This window comes from Ochotona princeps, chromosome 16, assembly GCF_030435755.1.
Source record: "Ochotona princeps isolate mOchPri1 chromosome 16, mOchPri1.hap1, whole genome shotgun sequence".
Lineage (NCBI taxonomy): Eukaryota > Metazoa > Chordata > Mammalia > Lagomorpha > Ochotonidae > Ochotona > Ochotona princeps.
The window spans coordinates 54,642,392-54,659,591 of NC_080847.1; the positions used below are offsets into that span (position 1 = coordinate 54,642,392).

The 17,200-nt window shown below is 58.7% G+C and overlaps 2 protein-coding genes across 2 annotated transcripts; one reads left to right on the top strand and one right to left on the bottom strand.

Moving 5' to 3' along the window:
• Nucleotides 1-1,955: 1,955 nt before the first annotated feature.
• FTL (ferritin light chain) lies at nucleotides 1,956-3,428 on the top strand. Its single transcript, XM_004597008.4, has 4 exons — nucleotides 1,956-2,262; nucleotides 2,384-2,530; nucleotides 2,841-2,966; nucleotides 3,102-3,428. Exons 1-4 carry the CDS (start codon nucleotides 2,161-2,163, stop codon nucleotides 3,261-3,263), a joined length of 537 nt encoding a protein of 178 aa, XP_004597065.1. The 5' UTR covers nucleotides 1,956-2,160; the 3' UTR covers nucleotides 3,264-3,428.
• A 1,219-nt stretch (nucleotides 3,429-4,647) lies between these two features.
• On the bottom strand, nucleotides 4,648-17,007 carry GYS1 (glycogen synthase 1). The gene is made up of 16 exons (XM_004597006.3): nucleotides 16,654-17,007; nucleotides 15,415-15,596; nucleotides 12,656-12,847; nucleotides 11,803-11,988; nucleotides 11,512-11,656; nucleotides 10,902-11,019; nucleotides 10,509-10,629; nucleotides 10,128-10,234; nucleotides 9,100-9,159; nucleotides 8,921-8,999; nucleotides 7,840-7,953; nucleotides 7,543-7,669; nucleotides 7,063-7,158; nucleotides 6,746-6,909; nucleotides 5,936-6,016; nucleotides 4,648-5,849 (listed from the first exon to the last, which is right to left on the bottom strand). Exons 1-16 carry the CDS (start codon nucleotides 16,769-16,771, stop codon nucleotides 5,532-5,534), a joined length of 2,208 nt encoding a protein of 735 aa, XP_004597063.1. The 5' UTR covers nucleotides 16,772-17,007; the 3' UTR covers nucleotides 4,648-5,531.
• Between the last annotated feature and the right edge of the window lie 193 nt (nucleotides 17,008-17,200).

Here is a 17,200-nt window from a genome sequence, read left to right on the forward strand (position 1 = left end):
GACGGGGAGAGCAGGGGACTTGGGACTCAGGCTGGGGCAGAGGGGGAGGGAAGGGCAGGGCTGTTGAGAGACCAGGAGGGGGTGACCAGGGCACCTGGGACAAGTCCTCCTCCTCCTGTGCCTCCTCGCCTCCTCTGCTGTCTGTGAGCCACTTCCAAGCTGTTTGGGCCTTTGGGAGACACCCGCAGCGACGCCCACCCTGCGTGTCTGCGGCCTGCCATCCTGGCTCCATTTCCAATACCTGGGGAAGCAGCAGGTGCAGCTGCCCCGCCCCCTCCTTCAGCCTGGGTGGGTGGGAGGACCAGAATGAGTTCCCAGCTTCCCACTTGGGGCGGCCCAGCTCTGGCTATGGCAGGGATCTAGGGAATGAAACACAGAAAAGGATTAAGGACGCTTGCTCTCACTAAAATAAAATGAAAGTCACTCCTTCAGAGGTGGGTCTTACCTGAGGCTAAAGGTCTTTCGGATCAAGTATAAAATGTGGTGAATGAGTAACTCCAGAGTCAACCAGGGCCCTGGTGCCTGCCCCTCCCCCCTTGCACAGTGGCCTGGCCGGGGCCAGGGGACACAAGCAGGACTCCGGAGAAAACGCCCTCATGGAGAAACTCACACCCTGGCCCCCGTGCTCTCCCATGCACAAACGGGGTTCTGACAAAGCACCCCACTTCCGAGGAAAGAAACCAGCCTGGGAATTGCTGTAGCCTAGAGTCCTAAGCCACAGCTGCCCCGCCCCCTTCCCTCATCTGCTTCCCCCTCCCCTGGTGCTGAGGTCAGCATGACTCAGCACTTTCTGACATGGTCAACAGCCTAGGCCGGAGGACCACACAAGTCACCTGGTTCCACCAGCCAAGGGTCCTATCTGCTTGGGGGGGCTCTCACTAGAACAGGCGCTGACCTGGGCCCTTGGCCCCAGACTCCCCCGCTGCATCTAAAGTAGGGTCCAGTTCCTGCCTCATCTCTTCCTCACCCCCCTAAAGATCAGGGGCTCCTTGGGGTCAGGGAACTGGTTTGAGCCAGCGGGCACACTTAAAGACTGCACCCTCAGAACAGATACACATCCCAAACCTGAGAAAACAGTCCCCCACCTCCCAAAGTGACCCTGCCCCCAAGCTCCAGCTCACAACGTTCCTCTGCATCGGAGGCACTGAACAAATTGCAAAGAATCCCAAGCAGCCCAGAATTCAGAGTGCTTTAAGGGGGCTGCCTCGGCTGTCCCAGGCTCCTTGCCTCTTTCCCCACCCCCACTCCCACATACACACCCTTGGCCCTCACCCCCCAGACCCAGACAGGCCCCTTCCAACTTGAAGATCACCTGAGGCCCGTAACAGCTTCTCCTGGCGTGTGGGAAACTGCAAGAAGTATACACTTCCTATGCAGAACCCCACCCCACCTTGTACCCACTCCTAAACCCAGGGCCTCCCTCTCCCCAGGCGATCTGCACACTGTCCTGGAAGTAAGCACCCCACAGCTTCCCCGCTCCACTCCCTTCATATCTGGAGACTCTTTATCTCGTTAAACAAACTCTTAGCAACAGGTGGTCCTCTGCACTCCGAGGCACGACCCCCCCCAGCGCACACCCAGAGTTCCATAAAGTTCCCTATTGCCAAAAACCAATTCAGAATCCTATGTTCCTGAAGTAACTTCAGGACCACGGGGTCATCATTTCCCAAGGGTTCCCAGGGCACCCACAAATCTCTCACCTCGCGGAGAGACCCTCAGAATCCCACGACTTCCCAGAACCAGCCATAGGATCCCTCCCCCACCCCCATTCTCCATTTCACAACACTCTGGCGCCACAGGCGCGTGACTTCCCCACCCCAGGGTGGGGACTGAGACCCTCTCTGCTCGTGATTGGCCAGCAGCCCCCTCTCCCCAAGCCCAGATTGGCGGATCCTCCGTCCTGCGTGTCCCGCCCCCGGCGGCCAGGGCGCTATAAAGGAGGCCGCCCAGCCGCAGCCAGCAGCGACGCGTCGGGAGACCCGCGGACCTGTGTCTTGCTTCAACAGTGTTTGAACGGAACAGGCCCGGGGACTCTCTTTCACCGATTTCGACCGCCTTCCCAGATCTCCTCCAGTTTACAGCCTCCGGGACCACTTGTCGGCCATCTCCACCTCCTCCGACACCGTTTTCTGGGGTCATCTCCTTGATCGCCGAACAACCATGACCTCCCAGATTCGTCAGAATTATTCCACCGAGGTGGAGGCTGCCGTCAACCGCCTGGTCAATCTGCACCTGCAGGCCTCCTACACCTACCTCTCTCTGGTGAGGGTCCTGGGAGACACCTCAGACCGCCCCCCCATTACGGCTCTGCGCACGCGCGGGCCGTCTTTGTCCCGCTGCGCAATCCTCACGCTAACGGTTTTCCTTCCCTTTCTCCCTGCAGGGCTACTATTTCGACCGCGATGATGTGGCTCTGGAGGGCGTGGGCCACTTCTTCCGCGAGCTGGCAGATGAAAAGCGTGAGGGCGCCGAGCGTCTTTTGAAGATGCAAAACCAACGTGGCGGCCGCGCCCTGTTCCAGGATGTGCAGGTAGCCAGTGGGGGTGTGGCGGACTACAGCTCCCAAAAGGCTGCGCGCGCCCAGAGCTCTGGTCGAAACCCGTCTGAATGCCGCGTGGCCTCCTGGGAGATTGAGTTCACTCCTGTGCCTGGTTGGAAAAGCTGGCGCACGTAGTTAACTTGCAGAGGCCATTCCTTGACGGAGATAGGTGGGGCGGAGGCAAACTCTTCCACCAAGTGGACCGCTAGGTCTCTGGCCGCAGATTGCTACTGGGAAATGGAGTTTTTGTCCTTCATGGGGGGGTGTGCCGGCTAGTCTGATTCCTTTGTCTCTCCTGTAGAAGCCTCCCCAGGATGAGTGGGGCAAAACCCAGGATGCTTTGGAAGCCGCCTTGGGTCTGGAGAAGAACCTGAACCAGGCCCTTCTGGAACTACACGCCTTGGGTTCTGCCCACACAGACCCTCATGTAAGTACCCCCGCCATCCGCAGCTACAGCCCCTTCCTGCATTGAGGCTCATTTCCTGCTGAACTGTATCCCCCCCCACCCCCCCCCCCCGGCCTTTCCGAGGGATTTGGTTTATCAAAGTCTCTTCTTCCTCAGCTCTGTGACTTCCTGGAGAACCACTTCCTTGACGAGGAGGTCAAACTCCTCAAGAAGATGGGTGACCACCTGACCAACATCCGCAGAGTGGCCGCCCCCCAGGGAGCCCAGGCTGGCCTGGGCGAGTACCTCTTCGAAAGGCTCACTCTGAAGCACGACTAGGGGCGGCCGAGCCCAGCAGCCACGGGGGTGGGGGGCTCCCCTGCGTATCTGGTATCCCAATTTGTGCCTAACCATCCCCTCCAGCCACTAGGCAGCTTAACAGCCCCCAGAGCCCTCTCTTAAACCGTGGACCAAATGGAAATAAAAGTTTTTTGCTGCAACTTGGGTAGGTGTGTGTGGGTGTGCTCTGGAAAATGAGGGAGGACAGTGGGCTGCCTTTGCCCTTGGGTTCTCTGCGTTAGCTGGCTCCTGGCCTTGATTCCCGAAGGGCTTGCTTGGCTTGGAAGCGGAAGCAGAGTTCGGAGGGGTCAGGCAGTGGGCCAAGTTTGGCGGAAAGGGCACAAATGGTATTAGTGGCCTTCCGACTGCTTGGCCCATGGCCTGGCCTTGGCGGTGGGGGCCACATTCAGATCTGTCCTCCAGGGGCTGTTACTCTTTTAGGAAATGGGGGCCCGTGTTGCCAAGGGAGGGAGGGGTCAGGTGGAGTGGCACAGAACACGTGATGTTCACGAGGTGCCAGTTTCCCATTTTGGCCTCAGCGGAGCCCAGACGTGACACCAGGGCCAGCTTCCCCCCAAGGGGAACTAGAGCTGCTTACAGCTGGGTCAGCTCCCGCTCCACTTGGGCTTTGTGCAAAATGAGGAAGCTCACTGGCTGCGGACACCTGCTCTTTTGCCGGCTCAGCACCAAGGCCCTTCCTGGCAGGGTACTCGGGATTTTGAGAAGGGGGCTTTTGTGTGTCACCCACACACACAGTGTCTTAAGCGGAAGGATTGGGACACATCCAAGCAACCTGCTTTCTAATCCCCTGAGCAGCAGTGGGCTCCGAGTTGCACACAGGGCCTGGTAAGGATTGGGGCTGGAAAGAAACTACAGATTTTTCTTAGGGAAAAACAAAAAAAAAAGTTGGACCCATGCAGAGGACAAGATCAGAATCCTGATAATGAACTTGAGGGTGGTTCCATTTGTTCCCATGTCTGGTGAGTTGGCCATTAGTCACACACAGTAATGATGCTCCTGCCAGTGGCTTGAGGCATGGGAAAGCTGCAGTTCAACAGCTACCTCCTGGCCACATAGCCCCTTGGGGCCAGAGACTGCCTCCACCACATCATGGCAACTTGGTCAATGAAGCACCAGTAAGGCACGCGTGCTTCTGTGAACACTGGACTCTTAGGGCAGTGTGATCTGGGTCCCCAGGACAGCACCAGGAGAAAAGGGAGCAGGGATGAGGTGTCACGGGCAGGCCCATCCAGCGTTGACAGCTGACCACAGCCGGGACTCTTAAATAGAGCTGTATTTTCTCGTGTGGATGCACTTCAGTCACACCCCTGCTCTGTTGCCCTCCCCCCGCCCCCGCTCCTGCAAACAAGCAGAGTGTCATAGCACAGCACACATGAGGGCCCTTCCTATGGCACCAAATTGCGGGGGAAGAGGGACGCAGGGCACACAGCCCAGGGACGGAAGAGCCTCAAGGTACACGGTGGATACTTCTAGAACCCAGGGCACCTGGGTGCAGCACAGTGGTGAGGGTCCAGCGTTGGCAGCAGACCTGGAAGCCAATGGTTTCAAGGTGGCTGAGTGGTGAGTGAAGGGGTGGGGCAGGGAGAGGCGGGCATGGGGAGCCAGCCAGCCCACCAGTCCTGGCTGTGCGTAGCGAGGGTTTCCCTGGAAGGCACAGGAGTGTAGGAAGAGCAGGGATCTGGTCTGCAAGGGCCAGAAAGGCAACAAAGTGTCAACGGGCTCCACCTACTGTGTCACCAAGAAGAATGAGGAGTCACAGCAGCTTCCGCCCCCAGCCCTGGCTTGGCCCAAGGTCTGTGGGCCACGGGAGCAGGTGTGTGTGCATAGGGGAGCAATCCTCCTGTAGAACTGGACACATGCCCTAGGAGGAAGCGGACCCTGAGCCTGGGTGCACAGGCAGTCCCTGAAGGTGTCCCGCTGCAGGACACCACGTGGTTCCCGGCCAACGCAGGAGTGACCGCCAGGAAGGCCCTGGTTCATTTCCATCTCTGGCATCCTCAGCCAAGAAGTCCCCTAAATGGCAGATTTGGGGTTCAGCCAGGCCCTGGGCAGCTCCAGGGTACAGAGTAAACTTTCTGAACCCCAAGAAAGGCACGGAGTTTGGGATTGTGGAGTGTGTGTGGGAGTGGGGGCTGGGGCTGGGCATGGGCTGGCATGGAGTGTGGCGGAGTCTGAGGCCGCCATAACGCCCCTCCACATGCAGCCCCACAGTGCATAGGTGCCTGGGCCGGGGTGGCTGCGCGGGGCTCAGTTGCGCTCCTCGCCCAGCGAGCTGGCAGGGCTCAGGGGCTCGCTGGGAGTGCTAAGAGCACTGCTGTCCGCCGAGTTGCTGCGCTTGCTGCCACCACTGGACGACGTGCAGGAGGCTCGGCGCGGCCACTCTGGGGCGCGGATGTTGCGACGGTCCTTGGCAGCCTCTTCGTCCTCATCATAGCGCTCCCCGTCTTCCCCAGGGAGCCCATCCCGAGGCTCCTCCTCATCCTCGCTCTGGTGTGGGCTTGAATGGCGGGACAGGGAGGGTGACGGAGGCACTGAGGCCGGCCGTGGGTAACGGTAGCCCTGGGTCTGTGCAAGAACCAAGGAATGAGCTGGGCCCCACGGCCATCAGCCCAGCTCTGCCCAGCCCCACAAGACAGGCTGACCGCACTGACCGCATCCGCCTCGTGGGGCTCGTAGGTGAAGTGGTCTGGAAAGGCCTTGGCCAGGGCCATGTGGCGAGCAGACATGTAGTACTTGAGGGAAGAAGATGTAGGGGGCATCAGGGGCGTAGCAGCCAGAGCCCGCCTCCTGGCAGGTGGCAAACCCTAAACACTTGTGAACATACATGAAACCCATTGTGGCTGCCAGCTGCTCTCACGGCTCAGCAGGTAAAGCACCACTTGCAACAGCTGCATGCATTCCCAGTGGGTACCAGTTCCAATCCCAATTTCCTGCCTACGCTCCTGGGAAAGCTGCAGAAGATGGTCCAACTGCTTGGGCCCCTGTGCCCACCTGGGAGACCCGGATGGAGGTCCAGGCTCCTGGCTTTTAGATTGGCCCAGTCCTGCCCATCGTGGCCATTTGGGGAGTGAACCAGCAGATGAATATCTCTATTTCTGCCTTTTAAACAAGTCTTTAAAAAACTACATCGTACTAACCAATCGCTCACTAGGTACGATATCCATCTTTCTGGCCCTGCCCGTTATGTAGAAAAGTAAAGCTGTGATTGGGCACTGTGATTCACATCTTCCATGGCAGTGAAAACTCGATGCCCATTATCTTCCCAGGAAGGTTGATTGGGCGTGGAGGCTGGCTAGGGGCTGGGGCTCTAAGGGTGGGTCTTTCTGAACTAGCAGCAAATTCCCTCAAGGCAGGGGCATGCTTCATTTCCCCCAAGGGACAGGAACGGGTACACATGGGAGAGCCCATTCCCTATGGAGAACCCTGAGACCCAGGGCTAGGGGACAGCAAGCGGTCATTACCCGGCCTAAGTACTTCCAGTCCAGCAGGTCAGAGAGGCGCTCAGTGCGGTTGCGCTGAATGATGCGCTGCCGCCGGCTCTGCTGGCAGAAGCTGTAGAGGAAGGAGGTGAGCTGCGAGCAAGAGTCATCCAGGCTGCGGAAGCGCCGGTCCAGGATGTAGATGCCTGCAGACGCCAGATCGGGGTTCAGGGGTAGGCCCTGGGAGGAGCTGTTCTCCTCCCGCCAGAGAAACACCCAGTATCCCCTGCCCCTCCGCCCTGCCCCTCATTCATGCTGACCCCCCGCATCCCCGTGTCCAGGAGCCCAGGTGTGCTGACCGTAGGCAGAAGGGTCTGCGATGTGCTCCTCCATGAAGCAGCCGAAGCCGGAGAGGTTGGTGGAGATGCTGGGGATACCCATCACGGTGCACTCCGCTGCGCACGGCACAGGTGGGCGGGGACACACACTCACCCAGAGCCCCACCCAGCCAGCTCCCCAAGGCAGCAGTGCAGGCCGGCGGAGTTGGGGGTCGCTGGGGACAGCTTAGGAAGTGACCTTGTCCCTCTCTGTTATGCTTAGGAATCGTGAACTTGGCTGCTGTTATTTGGGGGTGCTGGGGGAGATGGGTGTGGCCTGTGCCAGCCTGTCTAGGTTGACATACGTCCACGCTGTGTTAGGAAACGCCCACGTCACAGCACAACGGACTGCAAGCACTGGCCCTGTTCCTCAAGCAGGGGAAAACGGGGAGCGGGGGACTGGGGGGCTCAGAGACCACTGTCTCTCCCGGACGTGACCGCACCCCCCAGCTTGGCACTCACCTGGTGTGTACCCCCAAGGCTCATAGTAGGAAGGGAAGACCCCAAGGTGACAGCCGCGGACAAACTCCTCATAGTCCACAGGGAGCAGCGGGCTTGTGGAGGAGAGGAACTCCGGATGGAAAATCACCTGGCCGTGCAAAAGCCCAGCTGAGTCCAAGCATCTTAAGTGCCTGCTTTCCCAAGGTTCACCGGGGGCCAGAGCAGGGGGAGGGTGAAGCACTCAGCTGCCATGGCTGCCCTGGGGAGGACAGTGGGGTGCCGGGATCTGTGCCAAGCTCCCCTGGTCCACTCTCTCACCTTGACCCTGTCAGCACTGCTGTTGAAGAGGCCGATGCGGCGGATGGTGGTGAGAATGGGGTCCGAGGAGTCATCCAGCATGTTGTGGGTGCACACTGGGGGAAAGGACTGCCGCTGTCGGGGTGGGGCACAGTGAGGGATGGGGTCACAAGAGGGACAGAGGCCAAGCATGGAAAGAATGAATTCCCAGCAGCTCCTGGGGGCAAGGAACCAGTCCTTGTGATGGAAAGCGCCTCCCTTCCCCCAGAGTCAGCTGGGAGTTGTAGTTTCATTTCATGAGTCAGCATTCACCTAATTCCATCCAGCAGGGGAACTGAAACAAACTGCCCTCCTCACAAGGCTGTGGGGATGAGACACAGCCAGGGGAGCAAGAAGCAGGTGTTGGGAGCAGCTCAGTGGCTCAATAGGTTCGTAAGCTTCCACTCTCTGGCACTGGCATCCTGTATGGGTACCAGTTCATGTCCCAGCTGCTCCACTTCCCATCCAGCTCCCTGCTTGTGGCCTGGGAAAGCAGTCGAGGATGACCAAAAGCCTTGGGACCCTGCACCAGCGTGGGAGACCCAGAAGAAGCTTCTGCATTCAGATCAACTCAGCTCTGGCTCTTGAAACCATTTGGGGAGTGAACCAACCAATGGAAGCTTTCAGTTTCTCCTTCTCTTTGTAAATCTACCTTTCTAATAAAAATAAATAAATCTCAAAAACAAAACAAAAGTAGGTACTGCTGCAACCAAACTACAACTCCCAGCAGTCTTGGTATGGGTGGAGCCAGAACTCGAGGGTGGGGCAAAGAGAATAGGAAGTCCGTTTATGGCTGCCTTGATCTTTTTAATTTCCCTGTTAACCTCTTGTCCATTGATGCAGGGACCCAGTGAAACCACAGCTCCCAGCAGCCTTGGTGGTAGAAGCCACAGCAAACAGCCTGTCCCAGGGGCACTGAAGTTTCACCCCTTTGTCTCATCCCCTCCTGTGGTCCTCTGAACTGACCCCTCAAGACCACCCAAGCCAGGAGTCTCCAGGGCAAGAGAGCACTTGGCTAGCTGCCGTGAGGGTTGCTGGTTAAGTGCCAACTCACAGACCATACCTGTGTGGCAAAGATGGCCCTCTTCATCATGGTGAAGTCTTCCTTGTCTAGCATCTTGTTCATGTCGGGAAGGCTGCCCCTATAAGGGAGCAGGAGTGTGGGAAGGGGACAATTTGGACAAGGGGTGGTGGGAGGAGCTAGGGCCCGGAAGGGCAGAGGGCGGTGGGCCAGACACTCACACCAGCAAAGATTCATAGAGCTTCCTTCCAAACTTCTCCTTCACGGTGTTGGCCGTGTCCCTGGAAGGCACAGAGCAACATTAGGCACGCACCGGCTGCCATTTGGTCATTTCCAAGGTAGCAGGGAAACTGAGGCTTGACCGAGGATCCCCCAGGCTGGAGAGATGGGGAACCCAGCAGGGGGAGGGGGACAGAGCTGGGCCTGACAGAGGAGCCCTGGATCCCCCAGGCTGGACAGATGGGGAGCCCGGCGGGACGGGAGTCCAGCACCCGGAGGGGCTTGGGGCCTCGGTGCTGCATGGCCACCTTTCATCTCTGACTCGACCTCCGAAGTCGAGCCGGGGAGGTCAAGGAGTGTGCAGGACCTGGCACACCAGGAGCCTTCCAGAAATGTCAGCTATTATTAGGACATGTCACTTGCCCTGGACATGGGTCTGCTAAGCCCCTTTTATGAAAACAAGACAAAAAGATTCCGAGAAGGGAACAACCACACAGGAAGAATGTCCCTCCACTGGGCACCGTCCGCAACTTTTCCTCAGGGCCAGCGCACCTGCTGTCTCCTATCCCCTCACTTTACTTCCTCCACTCAGGGCTGCTTCCTCAGCGCCCTCGAGCCTGACAACTGTGTTTCCTATTCCAGCTCTGCTGTTTTTGTTTGTTTTGCCGGAATTCCCTCTTTAAAACTTTCTAGAACGTGAGCTCACCAAGACCAGGCTTTCATCTGTTCCCTAACTGTGTTCGCAGGAACCTGGCACACGGCAAATGCTCATGGGATCTCTAGAGCAGCCAAGGAAGGAAGGAATGCAGGGGTTTTACAGAGGACGAAGGTGAGACTAGGAGAGGGACAGAGGAGACACAAAGCCAGCAGGCTTGCTGATTCTTCCAAGATGCCTGGTCGTGCCGCCACGCTTGCCCCCCGCGAGAAGGCAGATCGCGTTAGATGACAAAACTGAGATACTCCAGGGACTGCCAGCTCGCAACGGGGGGACGGGGAGGGTGCCGGCCCCAAGGGTCCAAGGGCTGCTGACCAAAGCTGCTTGCGCACGGCCTGGCCCTTCAGTGTCTCCACATTGAAGTTGTTGGTCCGAGCCGGCATGATGAAGAAGGCCACCACGGTCTGTTCACTGCCGTTCACCTGGGCGGGCGACAGAGCGTGGCGGGAGGGTCAGGAGCATCCGTGGGGGTCAGGGGGAGGCCACCCCACCCAGCGCCGTCCCTCAAGGCCAAGGTCGTGAGGGCCCTGCCATGCCCCTTGCTGCCAAGGAAAGTGATAGTACCATGTTACTGGCCCCTGCCCCGTGGGTCTCTGCTTCTCTTTCTGGGTGTCCCGAGCCATCCGCCCCCCTCCTGGGTCTCATTCTTCCCAGTTAGCCAGCGCTCCCCCAACCCCACGTGGCGCAGGTTCTCACGCGGAGCAGATAGTTGAGCCGGGCCAGGGCCTCCAGGAAGATGTCGGCCCCCTTATTGGAGAACTCATAGCGGCCGGCAATGAAGAAGTACAAGGTCTTGTCCAAGTTGAAGTCCAGGTGACTGTAAAGATGACGACAGGGCAGGGTGAAGCCCGGGACCCTCCACTTCCACCCTGAGCTTGAGGTGACGCATCCCAGGAGCTCCAGGGCAGGGGGTAGTGCGTGGGGGGCAAAGGAGGCCTTAGAGGACGCAGGGGCCGCTCGGGCCTCCGGGAGTTCTGTATGTACAGAAGGGATCCACTTTAACACTGGGTCCTTCATTCCAGACTCAGGAGGCTGAGTCCTGTCGGCCCTGGCCCCTTCTCTGATGTCCCTGATGTCGGGCTCACGTACCCATAGAAATGACCACGCACAAACTCCTGGATCCGAGCCTTGCTCTGGGCGTGAAGGTTCTGGAACTCGTGCATGGCCGAGAACTTCTTCACGTTCAGGCCATTGGGGGTCACAATATCTGGGGGTTGGAGGAGAAGGGCCCACACTCTGCGTCTTTAGCAGCCCACTCTCCCAGGCAACATTTATCTTAGCAGCTCTCCCACATCCCCTTGGCGTCCAGGCACCCTGTCACACAGTCACCTTCCAGTTCATCGTCACTTGTCATGCTCAGGGCACCACGACGGTTCACCTTAGCTCTCTTTCCTCAAAATTTAAGGCCCTCTACCTTTCCATTCCCTTCCAGAACTCCACTACCTACATTAGGCAAGCATCAAATGTCAGCCATGACTGATACTAAGATCAAGGAAACTACATCTCCCATTGGCCTCTGGGGTATATAGAACCAAGTTCATATACATGGCACATCTCAACCCTAGGTTCTGGGAGTTGTAGTTTTTTCAGTTGACATCCCAACCCTAGGGCTTCTGGGAGTTAAAGGCTTTTTAGAGTTTCTCAACAATTGGCCTTGGTCTAGAGAGCTTCCTGCCTCGAATGTGATGCAGTTCCCTACCTGGCTTCCTCTTCAGGAGGTGCTGGGCCTCGATGGCGGTGATCTGGGACACCGTTGTAAAGACATGTGCGCAGTGGGCCGCGGCCCGCTCCATGCAGTAACGGTGATATATCTGTCTCTCCCCGGCTTCCTTGTCCACGTTAAACTAGGAGGACAAGAGGCAATCTGGTTAGGGACACAGGAGAGAAAACCTGGGGCAGGTTGCGGCCAGCAGCCGGACCCCTCATGCAAAGCAGTTAGGGGCCGCAGAGCTGCGAGCTGCCCCTCACGCAGCCCGTCCCCACTGCTCACATTCTCCAGGTTGTTGTAGAAGTCCACGGCACCGGCACACAGGTAACGCCCCAGCAGGGTGGCATGAGTGGTGAAGATGGTGGCTACAGGCAGCCGCCGGGCGCGGCACAGGCACAGCCCGATGCCTGCCAACCACTCATGGAAGTGCGCCACTATGTGTGGCTTCTCTTCATTCTGGGCCAGGAACTGTGCAGATGGGGGAGAGGGGGACAGGGCTGGCGTGTGTCCAGGCCGGTCACGGAGAGAAGTGGCTGAGGGGTCACGGCAGGGAACGGGAGGAGGGTCCCACGGGATGAAAGCCAAAACCCCCCAGGAGTGGCTGACCCAGCCAGCTGACCTCAGCCCTGAAGGTTCTGGGTCCCCACCTTCCTGAATGTCTATCCCTAATTTTAATGAAGAATAGATCTTCATAGGCACTACAATTCCCAGAATGCTCTAGCAGCAACCAACCCTCAAAGTTTTTGTCCCAAGGCATGGGAAGCGAGATTTCTTGAGTCTTTGGGGACCAGAACCAAGATGATCAGTTCTCGGACAGACTGGGAATCCGCAAGTACCCTGGACTCAATCTGAACTGAAGCCTAGCACAGGTAAGATTAGAGAACTACAATGCACAGAATTCCCGGGGGCAGGGAGGGCAGGACTTCTACCTGCCCTAGACATAGATTGGGATAAAGGACATTGGGGTTGGGAGTGGAATCCCAGCAAAAAGCTGCTGGGTCAGGGGCACCCCTGGATGCCTTCAAGCCTCCAGAATACCCTAGTGGGAGCTCGTCCTCAGCCCCAAGGGCTGATGGTCACTGTAGTTTCAGGCATGGGTGGGCCACCCTGAGGTGGGCCTAACAGAGGGGCCTACCTCCCCCAGGAACCACGTGGTGAGGAAGCCGAAGAGGACGGCGTCGTTGGCCTCGCGGTCGTACCAGGGCACCCCGATGTTGCAGATGTCCCACAGCTCCCCCTTCCAGCGCTCTAGAGCCCAGGCGGAGGCCCCCACGTCTAGGAGCACCACCAGAGGGCCCCCCTCTATCAGCCAGCGCCCGAAATACACCTGGGGGGGGGGGCGATAGGGAGGCTCAGGGCTTCCGGCGGCTTCCAACTGCCTTCTCCCACCCTCTGAGACCCCCCTCAGCAGCCGCCTCATTTCTGTGTGTCGTCAGCTGGCCCCTCACTCACCCCACCTCCAGGGAACATCCTCCACAATGCTTGCTCAGCTTCTGCCCTGTAGCCCCATCACCTCGCTGTTTTCTCCACTCCTCGTTTCTGTACCCACAGCCACATTTCTCTTGCAAATCACCCAGGTGCTGTCTCCCACCTGGGGCTTCCAGAACTTCTGTGGTCACCTCAAACCGTCTGGCCCCAGCCCGGGCCCTGCCACCCTACATTGGACACTTGTCACTTGCGGCCACTTTCCTCAGGCCACAGGCCTTTTTCTTTTTTTAAGAAAATTTTAAGTACATAAGTAAAATAATTTTTTAATTAAAAAATAATAAAGACAATAAATAAGTAAAATTGTTTATTGGGAAGGCAGAGAGAGATAGGCAGCCCACAGTCTGGCTGATTCCCCCCAGATGTGAGCAGTGGGCAGGCCAGTGTCAAGAACTGGAGAGCAGTGTGGTCCCCTTGGGGCCGAGAGCTGTCCGGCTGCCTCCCCAGGGATGGTTGGCCAGAGACTGGAGTCAGGAGCTGGCATCGAACCCAGCAGCTCCCCACGTGGGGGCGTCAACATCCCAATAATAGGGGCTCAGCTGTGGGGTTCAACGCCCAGCCTCACCGCCACAATTTTAACACAGCCCTTTCATTTTTTTTCTTTTTAATATTTATTAATTTTTATTGGAAGAGAAAAGGAGAGACAGAGAGATCTTTCCTCCGCTGATTCACTCCCCGAGTGGCTGCAACAGCCGGAGCTGAGCCAATCTGAAGCCAGGAGCTTCTTCCGGGTCTCCCACGTGGGTGTAGGGTCCCAAGGGTTTTTTTATTTTTTAAGATTTATTTATTTTTATTACAAAGTCAGATATACAGAGAGGAAGATCTTCCATTTGCTTGTTTACTCCCCAAATGGCTGCAAGTGGCCGGTGCTGTGCCAATCCGAAGTCAGGAGCCAGGAACTTCCTCCAGGTCTCCCATGAGGGTGCAGGGTCCCCAAGGCTTTGAGCTGTCCTTGGACTGCTTTCCCAGGCCACAAGCAGGGAGCTGAATGGGAAGCAGGGCTGCTGGGATTAGAACCCAGTGAATATAAGGCGAGGATTTTAGCCACTAGGCTACCACACCGGGCCCAGTCCTCTCATTTTTCTACCTCTTTTGGACTCCTGCTACATGTGGTCTTCCTGGGTACCGAGGCTTTGGGGCTGGGCCTGCCGTTGTGGCTCCATCCCATAGATAACTGGTCATCCTGCTCCCCAACCAGGCTTCTCTCGGCTCAGGCCCCTCCCCCTCCCAGCTGTTGTCTGCCCTTTGCAGGGGTAGGGTGGGGGGCTATTCTTAGGAGCAGCTGCCCTGGGGGAGGGATCCGCCCTGCTCTGGGGTGCCTTTGGGACACAGGCTGGCTTCATGGGCCTCTGCACCCCACCTGAGGCGAGAAGCTGAATGGAGGAGGGTGGGAACCGCAGTTGGGCCACCCCACCCCACCCCACTCATAGCCTTTTTCAAGCCTAGCTTCTGTTTGAATGACAGCTGCCTGTCTCCCTTCAAGTATAGCCTGACACCCCCACAACGTCCCACGCCTCTGCATGTTTCCTAAATCTATCCATCTCAGCCTCCACCCCACAGTCGGCCTGTAACACCCCAGCAGCCCGTCTTCCACACCTACAGCCTGCTCCCCGGGGCTGCTTTCCACTTGCTTGTCCACCCTCCACCTTCCTCTAGTCACAACGAGGGGGAAGCGCTGTGCGGTAGCCTGCTAAGCATCCACCTGCAAGCGCTGGGATCCCATTTGGGCGCCAGTTCAAGACCCACCTGCTCTACTTCCCATCCAGCTCCCTGCTTGTGGCCTGGGAAAGCAGTGGAGGACGGCCCAAAGCCTTGAGACCCTGCACCCCCATGGGAGACCTGGAAGAGGCTCTAGGCTCTTGGCTTTGGATTGGCCCAACTGTGGCCATGGCGGCCACTTGGAGGGGAGTGAACCAGTGGATGGAAAATTCATCTCTCCTTCTCTGTAACTGTGCCTTTCAAATAAAAACACATCCTTTTACAAAAGTCATAGCGATGGTGGTGATAACAAGGCCAACTGGTTTACCCATAGTCTATTTTCCTCGCTGAGTGCAGTGTCTCTCCCATCAGCACCGACATTAGCCCAGCCACTTGGGCAGCCAGGAGAAGCTCCAGGGACCATCAGATTACAGGTTCCTGCCTATCTGCCTGATCCCAAACCTCCCCTGCTTCCAGCTCTGCCTGGGTCCAAGGATTCCCAGCCCCTTAGATACGCCTTGCTGACCATCTGTCCTGGCATGGGTCACGCCGCCCTGCCTCGGTGTGGCACCCCCTTCACCTCTGCAACTGCCCAGGAAGGGCTGCCTCGCCTCTCCCTCTCTTCTGCTGTGGCAGGCCAGCCATTCCCCACCTGCAGGGGTGATGGCAGGGTCCCGTCCCCCTCCCCACCTCAGCAGGGCTGCGTCTCACCTTGCAGCCCTTGCTGTTCATGGAGTCCAATGTCCTCTTGAGAGCCGGGGTCGGGGGCTCCAGCAGCTCCACCTGGGTCCGCACGCCCTGCTCCGTGTAAGGGCCCACCAGGTAGTAGTTGTCACCCCACTCATCGCCTGTCACTTTGGCCTTCGTCTGCAGCACTGTGTAGATGCCACCCACTGGGGGCCCAAGCATGTCAGCGGAGGTCCAAGGGTGGATGACATGGGGGTGGAGTGGGATGGGGAGGTAGGGGGGCCAGGAACCCCTACTTTGAAGTCAGGAAGAAGAGGGGCTTGGGACCAGGAGTTGGGGCACTGTGGGTGAAGGGGGCTCAGGCTGGACTTTATGGAGGCTTGGATACTGTGTCTGAGGGTACCCAGGGTGGCCAAGGCTGCACAGCAGGGAGCCTGCAGGCCCCCAGGGCTTCCGGCGTGCAGCGCCAGGTTGAACTTGCAGCCAGACGCCCAACAGGGGTAAGGGACCTTCTTCCTCCTCGGCCCTATCTAGTGTTCAGCAGTTGCCCAACATGAGCCTGAATCATCAACTCCTGCCCCCAGGGACCCTGCCGACCTGCCTCCCAGGTTCCCTGCCCTGACCTGCAGCCACAGGCATCCCTGGGCTCATCCCACCTACAATCCCGCCTGCAACCTGGGACCCCAACTAGATGTGGTTCCAAGTCCCCCATACCCTTTCTCTCCCAGTGGCCAGGCTGCTCCAGGGGACTCGAGATTCAGGAGCTGCTCCTAGCCCCTGACCCATGAAGGGGTCAACAGCCTTCCCCAGCTCCAGCAAGCGGGTGCCCCCATCCCACAGTCCAGGCATTCACAGCCCCAGCTCTTTCCCACCCTGAGGCGTGATAGTTAGGATCTCCAGCCTCCTCCCAGCATCACACTCCCAGTCGGCTTCCCCCCAAGGCTGAGATCCCAACCAATCCCTCCCCTGCCAGGGCCCAGGCCTCTGGAGCACTGGGGAGTCCCTTGCACCCGCCCCCGTGGGACCCGGGTCCTGGGCGGTCCAGCGTCCTTCCATTTTAAGCCAATTCCCTCATCCCCTCCCCCCAGCGCCCAGGAGACTCCGGTGTCTTCCCCCAAGGACACAGGAGTCACGGGCCCCTCGCCCAGGGGATCAGGAATCCACCGGCCCCCGGGAGCCCCGGCCCCCCACCTCAGGCAGTCCTCGTTCTCTGCCGCCCCCACAGCCCACTGCGTTTCTGCTCCCAGGCCCCGGCAGGCTCACCCTTGTTGGCCACCTCCCAGGCCACTTCGAAGAGCACCGTGTTCTCCAGGTCGAACTCATCCTCCCACTCTTCCAGTCCCGGTAGCGAGGACATGGACAAAGTGCGGCTTAGAGGCATGGCTGCTGCGGGGTAGGGGGTTCGGGGTGGGGGTCGGGCCACAGGTAGGGACCCCCAGGAGGTGTCCGAGCAATGCAACCGGGAAGAGTGCGCGGGCTGGGGGAGCTGGAGTCCGACAGGAAGCTTGCAACCAGCTGTGCTTCCTATTGCACGAAGGTACTCCCGCACCCGCAGCGATCGGACCGGGCGGGAGGCTGCCGCAGCGTCACTGAGGCCCCGCAGGGTTCCTGCAGTGCAACCCGGCGGCCGCCAGGAGGCGGTGCCCGGCCCCCCCTGGCGCCCGGCAGGCGCCATTGGTTCGCGCCAGGGGGCGTGGCCAATGCGCCTCCTGATTGGCGGAGAGGAACGGGTGGGCTTAGTTCCGCCTCCACCCTAGCGAAATGCGGGAGCCCTCCCCCCGGTGGGCGGGGCTTGCCTCCAGGCTGCACG

Excerpts from the sequence above, each read along its gene's own strand:
- FTL (XM_004597008.4), top strand. The coding sequence starts at position 2,161 with ATGACCTCCCAGATTCGTCAGAATTATTCCACCGAGGTGGAGGCTGCC. Across the intron at positions 2,263-2,383 it reads CCTACACCTACCTCTCTCTG|GGCTACTATTTCGACCGCGA; the intron begins GTGAGGGTCCTG and ends TTCTCCCTGCAG. Across the intron at positions 2,967-3,101 it reads CTGCCCACACAGACCCTCAT|CTCTGTGACTTCCTGGAGAA; the intron begins GTAAGTACCCCC and ends CTTCTTCCTCAG.
- GYS1 (XM_004597006.3), bottom strand. The coding sequence starts at position 16,771 with ATGCCTCTAAGCCGCACTTTGTCCATGTCCTCGCTACCGGGACTGGAA. Across the intron at positions 10,630-10,901 it reads GTGCGTGGTCATTTCTATGG|TCACCTGGACTTCAACTTGG; the intron begins GTACGTGAGCCC and ends TCATCTTTACAG. Across the intron at positions 7,159-7,542 it reads GCCTTGGGGGTACACACCAG|CGGAGTGCACCGTGATGGGT; the intron begins GTGAGTGCCAAG and ends TGCCGTGCGCAG.